At 38.0% G+C, this 18561-nt stretch overlaps 2 protein-coding genes and 1 long non-coding RNA gene across 5 annotated transcripts in view; 2 read left to right on the forward strand and 1 right to left on the reverse strand.

Moving 5' to 3' along the window:
- LOC131548004 (protein mono-ADP-ribosyltransferase PARP14-like) overlaps positions 1 to 1120 on the forward strand; it is a 17830-nt gene extending 16710 nt beyond the window's left edge. For 2 of the 3 annotated variants that reach the window (XM_058788848.1, XM_058788849.1), the window contains one exon: positions 6 to 1120. In XM_058788848.1, coding sequence (XP_058644831.1) covers positions 6 to 355 — 350 coding nt within the window. In that variant the 3' untranslated portion in view covers positions 356 to 1120. The remainder of the gene's footprint in view (positions 1 to 5) is intronic. The other variant, XM_058788851.1, reaches the window with a different exon arrangement.
- LOC131548011 (uncharacterized) overlaps positions 1 to 11626 on the reverse strand; it is a 14173-nt gene extending 2547 nt beyond the window's left edge. The window contains exon 1 of the long non-coding RNA XR_009273083.1: positions 11473 to 11626. This is a non-coding gene — a long non-coding RNA (uncharacterized LOC131548011). The remainder of the gene's footprint in view (positions 1 to 11472) is intronic.
- On the forward strand, positions 1535 to 17717 carry LOC131548003 (protein mono-ADP-ribosyltransferase PARP14-like). Its single transcript, XM_058788847.1, has 15 exons — positions 1535 to 1799; positions 5828 to 5946; positions 6265 to 6295; positions 7062 to 7265; positions 7488 to 7721; positions 7850 to 10212; positions 10485 to 10715; positions 10888 to 11097; positions 11235 to 11331; positions 11493 to 11642; positions 11744 to 11806; positions 11952 to 12134; positions 12685 to 13761; positions 15459 to 15665; positions 15798 to 17717. The coding sequence occupies exons 1-13, from the start codon at positions 1619 to 1621 to the stop codon at positions 12702 to 12704; spliced, it is 4086 nt and encodes a 1361-aa protein (XP_058644830.1). The 5' UTR covers positions 1535 to 1618; the 3' UTR covers positions 12705 to 13761; positions 15459 to 15665; positions 15798 to 17717.
- The last annotated feature ends 844 nt before the right edge of the window (positions 17718 to 18561 follow it).

The following is an 18561-nucleotide window of genomic DNA, read 5'->3' on the forward strand; positions in this document are numbered from 1 at the left end:
TGTAGGAGCCATGTATGGGAATGGTACGTATTTTGCTGTGGACCCACGTTACTCAGCCCAACGCTACTCTAAATGTGATGCCAATGGACACAAATGCATGTACCTTGCCAGGGTGCTTGTTGGTGATTACACTCAAGGAAAACAAGGTCTTCCTGTTCCCCCTGCGAAGAGCTCCAAGAGTGTTGATCTCTATAACAGTGTGACTGATAATATGAACAACCCAACCATGTTTGTGATCTTCAATGATGTACAGGCTTACCCAGAATACCTACTCACCTTCCAGCAGGGCAGGGCTGGGGCTAATATTCATCCCAGGAAAAATCCGTTCCATCCAGCTTATAATTTCTTGTGGTGAATTTTCATTTTTGGGTCAATTATCCTTTAAATATAACATTTGTAAAAGGTTATCACCTAATTTATGTAAGACACTAAGACTGAAATTTCATCAGGCTCTTACAGAATTAACATTTTCAATAAAATTACAATTATTTGAAAAAATAAAATAAAATCTGAACACATGTAGAAACTACAGTAAGAAAACAACCTCTATAAAGTGATATATATTCCCAAATATTTAATATAGGTATAATAATAGCAACATGTACAGTATATACATGTATCTCCCCTGTTTTGCATAACTCGACCGGCCCACCAGTAAAGTTCCGGCACTCCTGATGGCCAGTACATGCCTGGCTTCCAGTAATGTTTATGATAACTCAGTTTCTGTCAGCTAAATTACTGTCAGTAAATTACTAGGTGAAAACTTTACTGGCTGAACTCAGGAAAAAAAAGAAAAAAAGGAAACAGCCCTTTTTTCAGGAAACTGTATGTTAAAGATAATTTTGTAAAATCTTGTCTTGGTGGAAAGAGTGGTGAATCATCTCACAGCAAGAACTGGCAAATCTGGTGCAGTCTATGAGGATGAGGTGCTCTTCATTCTGGGATTCATTATTCCATTTCTGTTTGTTAAACATCTGTGGAACTTGTTCAGTGTATGTCTCAGATGTTTCATTTTTTGTATTAATGATATTTTATACAAAATATTTACACAAATGTTTACAATTGTCAAGAGATTTGCTTACAATAAAAGAAGTTAAAAGTGAGAGAACATTCTTTCTTTCTTTTTTAAGTTAAAATGAATTAATGAATGAACTAGCCAAATAATATAGTAATTTTAAGTAAGCGCAAACGTTTATTTCACGTCGCTGGTTGAAGGAAAGTATAAGTACATTGTAAAACAGAAAATGCACTATGAGTGAATGGTTGTACATCTACGCAGCTGGTGAAAAATTGCTTTGAAAAATAAATAAATGATAAAAAAAATTAATAAATAAAAAAAAGATGATGAATTGTTTAGAAGCGCTTACTGGTCAAGACCCTGTAAATGCAGCCAGAATAATGACATGATAACCTTTCATACACCAGCAAGTTTACATTAGTTTTGTATGTAGCCTAACACATTTCGTTTTGATAACATGTGTAAATGTGGGAGGAGACTGGCCAGTATAATGCGTTTCAGATTTGGGTAGCTGTGTTGAAGAAACGAAAGTGAAATAAGCAGGAAGGGCGCGTGATCAACTATATACTCTGACATCCTCGTTGACCAGATAGGATCACGATGGACGAATATCATTATCCCATCATTGTAGAGGGAAACTGGGAGTCTGAACACGCTAAAAGTGTGAAAAATAAACTTCAGATTCATTTTCAGAGCAAGAAAAAATCTCAGGGAGGAGACTGTGTCTTGCAATATAATGACAAGAGCAACTCTGCTACTATTCTGTTCAAATCATCTGTCAGTAAGTACTGAACACGAAACCATTTTATGTTAACAAATAACACGTTTTTATTTCATTTATTTACATTTTATTTAGTAATGTAACCAAGCTGTGGAGACACGTATTTAAAATACAAAGCGCGACAAACTCTCACTCGAGGTCGAAGGCTGATTTATAATCGACACGTCCGCAAGTTCGCTTGAGTGAGCGCGGCAAATATGACGTCATCGCGGTGTTTGCGGAAGTTTGCTTTGAGTGCGCGCGACCTCATTTCGCGTGGCGGTGTGCACGGCATTTTTCGTAACTTTCCGCGTAGATCCGCTTCCGAAGATGCACGAGTTCAAAGCGACTCTAGCCGAACATGCATTTAATTAAAGTACGTTTTATTTTTATTGTATGAAAATAGAAACATAATTCATTTAGATACACTTTTTGCTTAAAGTTGTCTTCTGTTTGATGCGAAATAAACACAATCTTAAGATTATTTTAATCAGTTTGTACATAAAGAAATGATTAATTCATCAACTCATTCATCACGCGAGAAATCTTGTACCGGCAAATGACTTTGTCTCACCGGTGATTCCAACCCATTCTCACTCCCAAGGCGTCAAAAACTGAAGCATGGTCAAACTCCTTTCGCGTCACTATGAAGACGCCAAAGGTGCCCCTAGGCGTCATTATATGACAAAATAGGATCTCCATTGCTTTCAGTTACTTGCTTTATGCGTCAGGTCAAGACGCTTATGGAAAATGACAACACGTTATCCTCCGTTGTTTTCAGTTGTTTGTCTTAGTTTAATGGTTTGCATGCATTTGTAAAAAAATTATAAATCATTTTATATACATTTATACTTTTATTGGAGCACCTAACCCCACCCCTACCCTAAACCTACCCACTTCTGAACAACATAAAACACGTAACAGGCAAATATAAGTGCAGTCACAGGTATTTATTGCAAAAACTGACCATAAACAAGCAGTATAAAAGCATTACAAACAAGTCATGTTGCATTCCAAGTCTTCTGAAGCCATACGAAGTCTTTGTGAGAAGAAGAGAGCAAAACAAGGTTTTAATCGCTGAAAATGATCCCGCTCTTGTTAACGCGCTCACATCTCATTCAAAAGATACTCCAGTCCCGTAGCATGACGCAATTGGTCACGAGATACAGAAGAGCCAATAGCCTGTCAGAACAGCATGACGCAATCGGTCACGAGACACACAAGAACCAATAGTATTTCACAACCAAGGCTGACGTAAGGCTTCTTCTGGCGGCATTTTTTGAATTCGCTCACAGACTGCAGCACACAGGCTGAGTTTAACGGCGGACGGAGACGGCAATCGCGTTTATTCCTCTCACAAATCAAATGTTTTGCCTCGGAAGACTTGGAATATTCATATTTTTTAAATAAATTATGACGGTAGTTGTATCTGCCTGTTATATCTTGTGTTTTATTGACAAATGGTAGGTTTAGGGGCAGGGGTTGGGTTATGTGCTCACAAATGTGTAAATATTGTAATATAAATAAAACTGTTGTGGCTGTTTACATTGAAAAATCACACCCCAACATATATGCAATAATGGCAATGTTATTACCCAATATATAATTTAATTATGACGATAAAATTCCCATTTTGGCGTCGGCATATTGACGCTAAGGGTTTCCTATTTAAAGCAACGGAGGACCCTGCAAGTCGAAGGGGTACCTTGAGCGTCAAAAAGCGACGCCAAGTGGTCCTGACCAAGCTTCAATATGTGACGAGTTGGGTGTGAGAATGGGTTGGTGATTCCCGATGGTTTTACAGGACAATTACTCCTTGTCGCTCCCTGTTGTTTCAAAGAATAGTACAACAGCGAAACGCAACAAGTAAAAGCCTCGTCCATTTAGGAAGACTTGCTGAGCGGAGCCAGGCGACAGGATAAATCCTGCTTAAAACTGTGTATACCGGACGCGTCGTGCCGCAACAGCTCTGGACGCGACAAGCGACTGTTGAAATTAATTTGTAATTTGTGTCAGTATGTAATAAATAGAAGGAGTCAGTTTACTGTCAAGGATTTTTCGTGTCCAGTGTAGATGTCCAATGATGTCCAGCATCATTGATTATAATGGGTTATATAGGACTATTGTATTTTGTTGCGTTGCGCCACTCTCGTCCTGTTTAGACACGGTGTAATTATAAACGCAACACTTTTGTTTTTGCCCCCATTTTTCATGAGCTGAACTCAAAGATCTAAGACTTTTTCTATGTATACAAAAGACCTATTTCTCTCAAATATTGTTCACAAATCTGTCTAAATCCGTTAGTCAGCACTTCTCCTTTCCCGAGATAATCCATCCACCTCACAATGTGTGGCATATCAAGATGCTGATTAGACAGCACGATTATTGCACAGGTGTGCCTTAGGCTGGCCACAATAAAACGCCACTCTAAAATGTGCAGTTTTACTGTATTGGGGGGGGGGGGGGGGTCAGAAAACCAGGCAGTATCTGGTGTGACAACCATTTGCCTCACGCAGTGCAACACATCTCCTTCGCATAGAGTTGATCAGGTTGTTGATTGTGGCCTGTGGAATGTTGGCCCACTCCTCTTGCTGGATATTGACAGGAACTGGATATACGCCTATCCAGAGCATCCCAAACATGCTCAATGGGTGACATGTCCGGTGAGCCACTCGATCCACAACGTTGACATCAGCAAACCGCTCACCCACACGACGCCATACACGCTGTCTGCCATCTGCCCTGTACAGAAAAAACCGGGATTCATCCGTGAAGAGAACACCTCTCCAAAGTGCCAGACGCCGTCGAATGTGAGCATTTGCCCACTCAAGTCGGTTACGACGATGAACTGTAGTCAGGTTGAGACCCCGATGAGGACGATGAGCATGCAGATGAGCTTCCCTGAGACGGTTTCTGACAGTTTGTGCAGAAATTCTTTGGTTATGCAAACCGATTGTTACAACAGCTGTCCGGGTGGCTGGTCTCAGACGATCTTGGAGGTGAAGATGCTGGATGTGGAGGTCCTGGGCTGGTGTGGTTACATGTGGTCTGCGGTTGTGAAGCCAGTTGGATGTACTGCCAAATTCTCTGAAACGCCTTTGGAGACGGCTTATGGTAGAGAAATGAACATTCAATTCACGGGCAACAGCTCTGGTGGACATTCCTGCAGTCAGCATGCCAATTGCACGCTCACTCAAAACTTGTGACATCTGTGGCATTGTGCTGTGTGATAAAACAATCTGATCAACTCTATGCGAAGGAGATGTGTTGCACTGCGTGAGGCAAATGTTGTCACACCAGATACTGACTGGTTTTCGGACCCCCCCAATACAGTAAAACTACACATTTTAGGGTGGCCTTTTATTGTGGCCAGCCTAAGGCACACCGGTCACACTTTATATTAGGTGGCCTTAACTACTATGTACTTACATCAAAAAATAAGTACAATGTACTTATTGTGGTCTATTGTATTGCAAAACAATTGCTGCTATTGAGGTGGGATTCAGGTAAGGTTAGGGACAGGTTTGGTGGTATAGGTAGGTTTAAAGGTGGGTTAAGGTGTAAGGAATGGGTCAACAGTGTAATTATAAATTGAATTACAGAAATTAATTACAGATGTAATTACATATAGGTATTTTTAAAAATATAAGTACAATGTAAAAACATGTATTTACACAAAAAGTGCATTGTATCAAATGTAAGTACATAGTAGTTAAGGCCACCTAATATAAAGTGGGACCCAGCAAAGGAGTAGTGCTCACTATCACAGATTTAGACAGATTTGTGAACAATATTTGAGAGAAAAAGGTCTTTTGTGTACATAGAAAAAGTCTTAGATCTTTGAGTTCAGCTCATAAAAAATGGGGGCAAAAACAAAAGTGTTGCGTTTATAATTTTGTTCAGTGTAATAGAAGGCTACTAGCCTATTTACTCTAGCCTCCTCTGTCATATATAATTTACTGTGTTGTTTTGTGTTGTTCTTGTTTTAAAGTGTTGTGATGTATCTGACTAAATATTGTGATGTATCTGACTAAATGTTTGTGTTTAAGTCCGAGATAGCGTGCTCTCAAAGGCAGAACACATTATTACTATTGACAATCAACAAATCAAGCTGAAAGTGTACAAACCCAGCGATGTAGAGGAACAGACAGGCAGCACTGGACAACAAGTGAGTATAGACTTGGTAGGGTTAGTAAAATGAATTAGGACCACAATACTTTTACAATCAAACCATGCTCTGTAAATCAGTTTATTAGACACTATAAGGCATTAACACACTATACATGAACAGAATGGTCTATCAGAAATATAAATATTAATTCAGTTTTTTTGGTTAAGGCATAGATACAGTACATTTTAGTTTCTCTAAAAAGATGGTTGTCATTTCTCCAAATTGTTGAAAATGGCTGGAGATTAATTAACTAACCCTACTTCTTTAGTTCTCTATTTACATAATTGTAAATACTTTATGCTTGTGTGGTTTTAGATGGTCCGGAGGTGTGGATATCAGGAACCAAGTAAGTAAATCATCTGACCTTTGATTTCTAGCTGCTTACATGCACAGGGGCACGGGAAGTGGGGGTGCTGAGGGTGCTGCAGCACCCCCTGTTTTTTTCGGTGGGCAACTGTTTAATTGTTGGGAATATTAAAAAAGCACTATTTAAGTGCAAATAGCCATGTTGTTGGCAGAGGCTATTTACACTAACTCCACCCACAAACGTATGATTGGGATAGTCAAATTTGCAAAAGACGGTTGTCAATCGTCAGATTTAGTGGCACAGATGGTAAAGTGCGTGCTACCGTTCTTTTGACACGATCGACCGGGGTTCTAATCTGCCCTTTGGCGAACTTTTTTTCTCCCTTTTTAAATTTCAAATCACATCAGAAAAGCATTTATTTTTTTATAAAAATGAAGGAAATAATCAAACATTTGAACAAAGCATCGGGTAGGATTAGGGTAGGTGTAGGGAGAGTTTTTATCCCAATAAGGTGGCATCCATTTAATAATTTGAAATAAAATAAAAAAATTACACTCAATAAGTTGCATACTATTTTATAATGTATTACAATGCAGAGGTGCAGATAATTGGCACTATTTGCAATAAGTAATGTTTTTCTCTAATAATGTTAATTGCACTGTGTTAGGTAGTTACTAATTGGTACAAATTTATTTATTTTTTCCAATTTTTTATGTTAACTGTTGCTGACACTGTTAGGTAACTTTACAACAAATAATTTGCATTGAGATTTAATAAATATGTGTCACTTTTATTTTTCCTAAAGATCAAAGTGCCTCTCAGACTGATGTGAATGTGAAGAAGCCTCAAGAGTCAGGTGCTGTGGTCCTGGAGAACCTTCCAGATGATGTTAAACACGATGTTTTAAATCTTTTGGTGGAGAACATCAGCAGACTTCCTCAGAATGACTTTAGCATGGAATTAATACCAGAATTAAGAAAAGCTGTTGTGACCTTTAAAAATACCAATGGTAAGTTCTACTCTAAAGTATCCATTTATTTGTATGTTTTATCATACTTTAAACATGTTTTACATGTTTAGTTTTTTTTGGATCAAAAGTTAATTTAGCTTAATCTTTATTACATGACACATGGTGGTATTTTTGGATAGGAGAAAGAGTTCTGTGAAGATCAGATTTTTGATCTGACAACTTACAGTTGCATTTTAATTATTATTATTTATTTTTTTAAAGCTGCAGAAAAATTCCTTCAGGAAAGCAGGACACATGAAAAGTTCAAGCAGTATAATCTGAGGGCCTGTGCACTGGAGAGAAGCACATGTGTGCGGGTGGAGAATCTTCCAGCTGAGGCCAACAACGATAAGATGCTGCTGGACCTGTATTTTGAGAAATGGGGTGGTCCAGTAGAGGAAGTTATCACAATTCCATCAGACCAAGCAGCCATTATCATCTTTAAGGAGGAAGAAGGTAAATACATGTGCAGTTGCTGATAGTATTTGCTGGTTACAGTTCCAGAGTTGCTAACATTTCTTTGCCTCATTTTGTCATCACCAATGTATTAATTCATTGTAACTGTAACTTTTATTCTTTTCCAGCCAAAGAGAGAGTTTTGAAGCAAGAGAATAACATCTGTAATGTTCCAGTCAAGATATATCCCTACTTTAAATCACTGGATACAATCTTGTATGGTGGCAACAGACCACATTTGAAGCGGCCTGAACCCATTACAATCAGTGTACATCCTGCCATCAGGGAGTTCATTCTCAAGAAAGGGCAGATTTCCTCCATTAAAGACCAGATGAGCTCACACTTCTGCCACATAAACATGGACAAACCTGAAGTTTTGCTCAGTCCTGATCCAGCATTACTGAAACAGACAGGAGTTACCAGAAGAGACATTGATGGCTGGAGTAAGAATGCCATTGATGCCTTTAAGAAAATCATCTCAAGCTACACAACATCCGAGTGGCCGGTGTCACCCGCCTTGTGGTCTACAGTAGAAAGTGATATTAGGAAAGTAGTGAAAGATCAGGTATTTACAGATTTGGATGCCTCCAAAGGGGTGCTGACACTGGCAGGAATGACTCACGAGATAATTGGATTGAAACCCATCATGGAGAAATTTTTAGAGAGAGCAACAAATCAAATGGTTAGAGAGCAGAACAGTGTGACTGAGTATTTGGAGATTTCTCCTGCCTTGTACTCTTTGCTCGAACAAGATGGCCTGAAGGCTGTTTATCCACATCTGCACATTGACTACAACAAAAAAATGAACAGATTAGTTCTATCAGGGCTTGATAAAGAAACTCTTGCCATCAAAAATTGGGTCCTTGAGAAGAAAATACATATGAAACAGAAGCACTTACAGATTAACTGTTCAATCCTGGAGTTTCTGAGATCAGTGGATTGTGACGAAATGTCCAGAGACCTCTTCATATCTCATGGAATAACTGCTGTCTACACAACGGAAAATGGAGATGTTGTTGTGATTGGAAGCACAGAAAGAGCACTTAATGAGGCAGAGAAGAGGTTAAATACAGTTCTCACATCCAAACACCTCATTGTAGAAGATCAGGGAGTCTTTGAAATGACAGAGTGGCAGGATCTCACAAAACAGCAGGAAAATTCATTCAGTACTTTCAAAAAGAGATCTGTGTTTATAAAAGTCTCTAAAAACAGAGACAAAGTAACAGTGACGGGATTCAGAGAACCAGTGATGCAGGTCAGTGAGGACTTAGGATATTTCATTGAGAAACACGGTAGAACTGAAGAAACTGTTCGTGTCAAATCACTTGCGGTATCAGAATTCATAGAAGTCAGAAAATCACAAGATTGGCAGCATTTTACTAAGTCTAATGAGTTGAAAGTGAGTTTTGATCCAAAGAGACCCTGGATTAAACTGTCTGGAAAGCACACATTTGTCCAGCCAGCTGTGACTCTATTTAAAAAGTTGGCAGATGATCTCTGCACAGACAGACTGATCATTAAAAGCGCAGGAGCAAAGAAGTACTTCTTGGAGCAGGGTAAAACTATGTTCTCAATGCTGTTAAAGGAAAAAAGATTTATGGTGGTTCTACAGGAAGATGATATGCTGGATGCAGAGGAAGATAAATTCACTGAAGGTAGTTTTGAAGATATTGGCCAGGTCTCTTGTGAGGTTCGAATACCAGGTGGAGTAACTATTACTGTCAGGAAGGCAGATATTTGCAAGATCAAAGTTGATGCTGTGGTCAATGCTGCTAATGAAGATCTGAAGCACATTGGTGGATTAGCTTTAGCACTTCTTCAAGCTGCTGGACCAAGTCTGCAACAATATTGTGACCTACACACAGAAGTAAATGGGCCTCTGAAGTCTGGAGAAGCTATCATCACTGATGCTGGTCGTCTTCCCTGTAAGTATGTGGTGCACGCTGTTGGACCTCGCTTCACCGATTCAGACAGACGTACCACTGTGCAACGCCTGAGATGTGCTGTGAGGGAAAGTCTGAACCAAGCGTCAAGCAAAAACTGCTCTTCTATTGCAATTCCAGTTATTAGCTCAGGGATATTTGGTTGTCCTCTTGATCTTTGCACTGAATCAATCGCCAAGGAGCTGTGTGAATACATCGAATATCATAACCACAGAGGCTCCAATAGCACATTAACTGAAATTCACTTGGTTGACAATAATGGTGACACTGTGAAAGCCATGACTCAAGCTATCAGAAAGGAATTTGCTGCTTATAACCCCAAAATGACTTTCCCTCATCAAGCCAAACCCCATGGGCATAGTAACTATGTACAAGAGTATCATGGCCATGGCCGTGGAAACTACAACCAAATTAACCAACAGTTTGAACGTCCCAAAAGCCAGGGAGACTTTGAAGGACAACACTCAATGTTAAGTGTTCTTGAGACCAAAACTACACAAAAGGGACTAAAAATCATTCTGAGTAAAGGGAACATTCAGAATGCACATGTAAGTGAATAATAGTAATGGCAAAAATACAGTAAAATAAAATATACTTGAAGGGATAGTTTATCCAAAAATCAAAAGTCTGTTTTACTCACCCTCAAGTCATTCTAAAACAGATTTGTTTTTTTTTTTTGCTTAACTATCCTGATCTATAAACTATGTAAAGACACAGTCTTTGAAAAAAGGCTTATATACCAGTATAAGTATGGTGAAACATGATAATCAAAGGATGACCAGTTCCTGCAGAAGAAATGTCTGATTCGTTTCTCCTGCAGGCCGATATCATTGTAAACACTATATCAGAAGATCTGGACCTCAGAAAAGGTGCCATCTCCCAAGCACTCCTTCAGACTGCTGGTCATCAGCTCCAGTCAGAAATCACCAGAGTTGCTCGCTCAAAGAAGGTGAATTATGGTGAAATGGTCATCACAGATGGTTATAAATTGAAATGTCAAAAAGTCTTCCATATAGTTTGCCCATTTTGGAAACAAGGCTCAGGAGATAAGGTGAGAAAAACAATAAAATATAAAATTGCAGTTGAAATCTAACAAAGTTGTCAATATCTCTGTTACTGCTGGCTGTTTTAGGATTAAATTATATTGCAAATGTGCCTGGTATGTAGGCTTCACTTATTTTCTTTAAATATTAAAATAGATATATTTATTTAAATTTTAAAAGATACTCAGTCAGATAATTAAAGATTGCCTGAAAAAAGCAGAAAAGTGGAGAATGGCTTCAGTCGTCTTCCCAGCTATCGGGACTGGGAATCTTGGCTTTCCTAAAGATCTGGTGGCCAGAATCATGCTGACAGAAGTCCAGGATTTTAAGCCTACAAACCTTCGAGAGGTAACTGTGATTGTGCACCCTTCTGACAAGGAGAGTGTAGAGGTTAGTGTCAAAACTAGATCCATAAAAATAACCATAAAAAACATTAACAGTACAGTATGACCAATCTATGTACTTTCATTGTTTAAACTCTAAACTTGCTCATGTTATCTTGTATATTGCTGTGCTTTACCTATTAGTGCTTTACCAGCGTCTTTAGACATGGGATTCAGGGTCAAGCACATCGATATGACCTGCCTAAAAATAACACTTCTGGCAAATCAGCTCAGAAATCTGGTAACACTTTCTGATGTCCATCACACTTATTTTTTTAAGTACATTTTGTTAAAATATTTATTCTAATAATAAAGGTATGTCACAAGATATATATAAGATAGTGACAAGATAAAATTGTCATAAAATTTAGATTTTCCATACGTTTTGATGTTTTTCTTTAGAGCTTGGTGGCAAAGTCTCCTCTCCCTCTCATGGAGTGCACAGTATGCAGCTGGATCAGGTGACTCTGGAGGTTTCTTCAGGAGACATAACTAAAGAAAAAACTGGTGTCATTGTCAACTCCTCAAACCAGACATTTTCACTGAAAGCAGGTTAATCCAATTTCACACATACTGTCTTACCTGTTTCAGTGAATCATTTATCATTTCTGTCACATTCGAAGAGAATTATAAAATTTGTCTTTATAATCCAGGAGTATCCAAGGCCATATTAGCTGCTGCTGGAGTACAAGTGGAAAAAGAATGTTCACAGATTGGTTTGTAGTTTTTTAAATTTACTCTTTCTCTTTGTTGACGGACTTTTTTTTTTTTTTTTGAAGACATTAATTTTTTGCATATACTTCAAGAGAGATCTAATGAATTTCAGATACTTTGGTAAATGTAGTGTACATGTTTCAACAGTGAGATCATCAAACATGCAGAAAACAGAGATTGTGACTTCAGCTGGGCGACTTCCATGTAGAAACATCATCCATGTTATTGGACGCAGTAGTCCATCTGACATTAAGGATGTTGTTTTGTCTGTTCTGAAGTTATGTGAGGCACGCCAAATTACTTCTGTTGCCTTCCCAGCTCTTGGCACTGGTAAGACACGTGTGATTTAATTTTTTACATAACTGTAATGAGTTTTGTTTTGTTACTTATTGTATAATTTATTAAAATTAGGGCTGTCAAAATTAATGTGTTAATTGTGTGATTATTCATTTATTTATTTTTTTTATTTTGGTTTAATACATTAAAATTATTTATTGCAGTTAACGCAATAACCATTTTTTCCCTAGCATCCTTTGGCATGGGCGGCCATAGGGAGGGGCTAGCAGGTGCTTCAGCACCCCCACACATGAAAAATTAAATCAAATAAAAACATTTGAGTCTTTACGTATGTACAGTATATATCGGAAAGTATTCAGTATTCAGACCCCCTTAAATTTTTTACTCTTTATTATATTGCAGCCATTTGCTAAAATCATTTAAGTTAATTTTTTTTCCTCATTAATGTACACACAGCACCCCATATTGACAGAAAAACACAGAATTGTTGAAATTTTTGCAGATTTATAAAAAAAAAAACTGAAATATCACATGGTCCTAAGTATTCGGACCCTTTGCTGTGACAATCATATATTTAACTCAGGTGCTGTCCATTTCTTCTGATCATCCTTGAGATGGTTCTACACCTTCATTTGAGTCCAGCTGTGTTTGATTATACTGATTGGACTTGATTAGGAAAGCCACACACCTGTCTATATAAGACCTTACAGCTCACAGTGCATGTCAGAGCAAATGAGAATCATGAGGTCAAAGGAACTGCCTGAGGAGCTCAGAGACAGAATTGTGGCAAGGCACATATCTGGCCAAGGTTACAAAAAAAAAATTCTGCTGCACTTAAGGTTCCTAAAAGCACAGTGGCCTCCATAATCCTTAAATGGAAGATGTTTGGGACGACCAGAACCCTTCCTAGAGCTGGCCGTCCGGCCAAACTGAGCTATCGGGGGAGAAGAGCCTTGGTGAGAGAGGTAAAGAAGAACCCAAAGATCACTGTGGCTGAGCTCCAGAGATGCAGTCGGGAGATGGGAGAAAGTTGTAGAAAGTCAACCACCACTGCAGCCCTCCACCAGTCGGGGCTTTATGGCAGAGTGGCCCAACGGAAGCCATAAAGCATGGAGTTTGCTAAAAAACACCTGAAGGACTCCAAGATGGTGAGAAATACGATTCTCTGGTCTGATGAGACCAAGATAGAACTTTTTGGCCTTAATTCTAAGCGGTATGTGTGGAGAAAACCAGGCACTGCTCATCACCTGTCCAATACAGTCCCAACAGTGAAGCATGGTGGTGGCAGCATCATGCTGTGGGGGTGTTTTTCAGCTGCAGGGACAGGACGACTGGTTGCAATCGAGGTAAAGATGAATGCGGCCAAGTACAGGGATATCCTGGATGAAAACCTTCTCCAGAGTGCTCAGGACCTCAGACTGGGCCGAAGGTTTTCCTTGCAACAAGACAATGACCCTAAGCACACAGCTAAAATAACGAAGGAGTGGCTTCACAACAACTCCGTGACTGTTCTTGAATGGCCCAGCCAGAGCCCTGACTTGAACCCAATTGAGCATCTCTGGAGAGACCTAATAATGGCTGTCCACCAACGTTTACCATCCAACCTGACAGAACTGGAGAGGATCTGCAAGGAGGAATGGCAGAGGATCCCCAAATCCAGGTGTGAAAAACTTGTTGCATCTTTCCCAAAAAGACTCATGGCTGTATTAGATCAAAAGGGTGCTTCTACTAAATGCTGAGCAAAGGGTCTGAATACTTAGGACCATGTGATATTTCAGTTTTTCTTTTTTAATAAATCTGCAAAAACTTCAACAATTCTGTGTTTTTCTGTCACTATGGGGTGCTATGTGTGTGTGTGTGTGTGTGTGTGTATATATATATATATTATATGCTATATAACGTGACATGATTTGTCACACTTTTCGTAATGTCATAGCATTTTATTTTAAAAATGGATCCATTCCTTGTGCCAAGTAGGCCTGCCGCTGACTAAAGATTTTTCTAGTCAATACGTCACACGTTTAAATTTGTATAATAACCTATAACCATCCTTTAATAGGCATATAGGAGTATTATAGCCTATTGTATGCTCAAGCATGCGCATAAAGATTATGAATGTGTTGGGGGGGGGGGGGGAAAGAAAACGTGTGAGATGCTCATACTGATCTCCACAGTAATGGACATGTCTTTAATTGAGAACCGCACATTTTAATGCAGACTATATAAGAGAATATTTGTTTTATTTAAATTGTTTAATAGCTATGGCAGACATTTCAAGCTCTCTATAGATTTCTTTATGTCTGTGTGAGGCAAGTAGCCGGTTCATTGTTGTGACGGAGATTGCACGAGAGACGGCAGAAAGCACATCCTGTTTATTTTCTCTCTTTTACAAAAGCACAACGTTGTGGTGTTATTGTGAGTGTACATAAATGGTGCAAAATATATATATATAAGAATGATGTAGTGTGTATATAAGGCCACTCTTATCTGAATGACCAAAAATGACAGTATTTTAAGTACTTTCTGAAGTAAAAAAAAAAAACAAGGGATTGCGTGGGCGCCTCCATGCCATGCAGTAAGCGCGATAGGCTAATACTCCCACACTTCTCATAAACACTTGATAAGTGAATATATAGTGTATATTCATCTAAATTAACGTCAGAGTGAACCGCTGAATATCTGTGAAGCAGCTATGGCGATGTCCGAAACCGCAGCTTGGCACATTTGGCCATTAATACACCGAGAGTGAAGGCTCTGGTTTTAGATTGTAAATGGCAAGTAAATGTATCCCCAGTGCTTTTTGATGTCATATTGCCTTTGACTCACATTCCAAAATGCTTGTTCAGTGAATTCTAGGTGGACTGTATAAAAAAAACTTTGGGAACTGACTGATTTAGGCCACTTGTTTAATTTCATAAAATGAAAAATTTTAATTAAATTGTGATAAGTCAAATAATCAAGTAATAAAATGTAAATTGAATGGGTGATTTATTTTATTCATATATTAGAATGTATAGTATATAGCCTATAGAATGTATAGTTTATGTGAAGATTGTTTTAAGTTCACTTGTCATATTGTTCAAAGCCTATTAAATGTAAAATGTTGGATTGTTATAATGAATGGCTAAAATTTAAATATTTATGTTGTTTCTACATTAATTTGTAGATTCAATGTGAAATGATGACACTATAAATATGTTATATTAATTTGCGATTAATCAGAAATAATTAAGAAAAATATGTGATTAATTCGTTTGTTTTGTTTTTTTTAATGATCGACAGCATAAACAAATGCATTACTGATATTTTGTGTGAATTATTCACTACTCTTTTCCTTTTTTGTCTCTAATTCTTTAGGTCAGGGAGGTGCAAATCCAGCTAATATTGCAGATGCAATGGTTGATGCAGTTGTTGACTTTGTGAAGAAAAACAAACCAGTGCATGTAAAATTTGTGAAGTTTCTTATATTCCAGACGAACATGGTGGAACACTTTCACCAAAGCATGATCAGAAGATCTGGTGAGAAAGTAGAAGAGGATAAAAGTCTGTTTACCACAATTAAAGGTCAGTATATAGAATTTAAAAAAGTAGTATGAATCCCATCCATTCTTATTTTTTGTTAAGTAATTGATCATTGTGTTTTTCCCATCGAACATGTACCTGGATAAAAATACTTTTTTGGGGGTGAAAATTCAGAATCTCCCAGAAATGAAGAGTTTGTAATGATTGGTCAAGAAATTGAGCCAGCTGTGTTTCAACTCTGTGGTGAGACACCAAAGGACCTGAGTGAAGCCAGAGACATGATCAACAGCATGATATTACAGGAGCAGGTGACCATCCCAATCCGTGATCCAGCCATTGCTCATTTCACCAGAGAGGATGGAGAAATGCTGAATGCCATGCAGAGGGAGCTCACAGTCAGTGTCCGGCTTGAGAAGAAAGGCCAAGACTCTGTAATCACACTGGAGGGTCTGACAAGAGATGTTCAAATTGCAGACAGTCGCATTCAAGACATGATCTGCAAGGTAGAAAAGAACCAAAGCCGAAGCAAGGCACTTCTCATTAGCAGTGTGGTTAAGTGACAATATCAGAAAAATGGAAGCAGCATCAAAAACTTTGATATTTTGACCAATTAAAACCTGGAACAGGCTATTCAGAAGAGACAGCCTACAGTGAGAATCAAGATTAACAATGATGAATATGAGGCTGATTTAGTTCGCAAAGTGGCCACAAAAGGGAAAGTGAGGATTGAACTGATCAGAATAGAACTGTAAAGTGAGATTATTTTATAATTAAGACATTGACTAGAATGGCATCATGTACAAAGATTACTTAATCAAGTTTGAGGTTTTTCATCTTGTTGTTCGCAGTAGCTCAAAGCTATTTCCAGTTGCACTGGATATAAACTAAATGCTTATTCTTGCCTTTTGATTGAAAGAGAACAGAACAGCACACTTTGGAGAACTTCTTGACCAAAGAAGAACTGGAAGATAAAAAAACAATGAAAAGCATCTCTTCCACGGCACTGGCCAGATCTACAGTCATTGGTTCAGTCACAGTTTCACTGGCATGCATGGTATCAGTCAAATTCAATATGGAAATAGTATATATTTTGCTGTGGACCCAAGTTACTCAGCCCAAGGCAACTCTAAACCTGATATCAACGGACATAAATGCTTGTACCTTGTAATTCTTATGATTTAAATCAAGGAGTGAAATCTTGTTTCCTCTAAGAAGAGCTCCAATAGCAACAGTGTGACTGACAACATTACCAACCCAACCATGTTTGTGATCTTCAATGATGTACAAGCTTACCCAGAATACTTAATCACTTTCCAGTAATGATTATGAGATCTCAGTTTCTGTCAGCTAGTCTTTTTTGTTGCTGTTTTATGTTGATTTGGTGAAGGTGAACACATGATGTATAAGTATATAATGTACAGTATGTGTAATAATTACTGGCATGAATTACAGTGTATACTATACAGTGCATCTGGAAAGTATTCATAGCACTTCACTTTTTCCACATTTTGTTATGTTACAGCCTTATTCCAAAATTGATTAAATTCATTATTTTCCTCAAAATTCTACAAACAATACCCCATAATGACAATGTGAAAGAAGTTTCTTTGAAATCTTTACAAATATTTTTTATAAAAAAAATAAAAACATAAAAAAATCACATGCACATTAGTATTCACAGCCTTTGCTCAATACTTTGTTGAAGCACCTTTGGCTCCACTTACAGCCTCAAGTCTTTTTGAGTATAATGCTACAAGCATGGCACACCTATTCTTGGGCAGTTTCTCCCATTTGTCTTTGCAGGACCTCTCAAGCTCCATCAGGTTGGACAGGGAGTGTCGTTGCACAGCCATTTTCAGATCTCTCCAGAGATGTTCAATCGGGTTCAAGTCTGGGCTCTGGCTGGACCACTCAAGGACACTCACAGAGTTGTCCCGTAGCCACACCTTTGTTATCTTGGCTGTGTGCTCAGGGTCGTTGTCCTGTTGAAAGATGAACTGTTGCCCCAGTCTGAGGTCCAGAGCGCTCTGGAGCAGGTTTTCATCAAGGATGTCTCTGTACATTGCTGCATTCATCTTTTTATTTTTAATAAATTTGCAAAGATTTCAAACAAACTTTTTTTCACATTGTCATTATGTGGTATTGTTTGTAGAATTTTGAGGAAAATAATGAATTTGAATAAGACTGTAACATAACAAAATGTGGAAAAAGTGAAGCACTGTGAATACGTTCCAGATGCACTGTAGAAACGTGCATAAATTACCAAAAAAAAAAAAACACTTTGAAAAGATTAATGTAATCCTGAGAAAGTATTCATTCAATCCTCAGTAAAGAACTGGTTTCCTGATACTCACTATAGTTGTTTAATATTATGGTTCCCTTCTAAGCTTTACCTGCATAATCAGCAGTTGTTTGTTTTCATGTATTGAAGTGTTTCCTTGCAAGGAAAAGGGTTTGTGTTGAGCATTTGGGGGTTATGTTTATGGGGATTAAATGGCCACATTGATTGAAATTAGACATACAATTATGTAGCAATAAATATAACAAAGGGCTTCAGTAAATTACTATTGGTGCATAAAAAAACAATTTCCTTTAAACAGAGATTCCCAAACCAAGGCCTTTAGGCCAGAGTTGGCCCATTTAGACCTTGATTTTTTTCCTGTTTATCTTTTTGTTAACATTTTTTGTTTCATTCTTGCATTAAAAGGTAGAAAATATGAGTAAAATCTGATTAAAATAAATAAATAAAAATGACTTTAATATAAATTTTTCATATAGTGCAGTTAGATATAATGCCACATTTACGTTTGGCCCATAGCCCTCATACAAGTTTGAATTGTAGTCCTTCATAGTAAAAAGTTCGAGCACATCTGCTTTTAACATTCCATATGATTTAAGAAACAACAAATAATTGAAAACCATGCTGAAGACACTGGTC

The sequence above is a fragment of the Onychostoma macrolepis genome, chromosome 10, assembly GCF_012432095.1.
Source record: "Onychostoma macrolepis isolate SWU-2019 chromosome 10, ASM1243209v1, whole genome shotgun sequence".
Taxonomy (NCBI): Eukaryota; Metazoa; Chordata; class Actinopteri; order Cypriniformes; family Cyprinidae; genus Onychostoma; species Onychostoma macrolepis.

Bases quoted from the DNA above. Each gene is read 5' to 3' on its own strand.
- LOC131548003 (XM_058788847.1), top strand. From the start codon at position 1,619: ATGGACGAATATCATTATCCCATCATTGTAGAGGGAAACTGGGAGTCT. The intron at 10,213-10,484 runs GTAAGTGAATAA...TTTCTCCTGCAG, and splicing joins GGAACATTCAGAATGCACAT to GCCGATATCATTGTAAACAC. The intron at 11,332-11,492 runs GTAACACTTTCT...GTTTTTCTTTAG, and splicing joins CAAATCAGCTCAGAAATCTG to AGCTTGGTGGCAAAGTCTCC.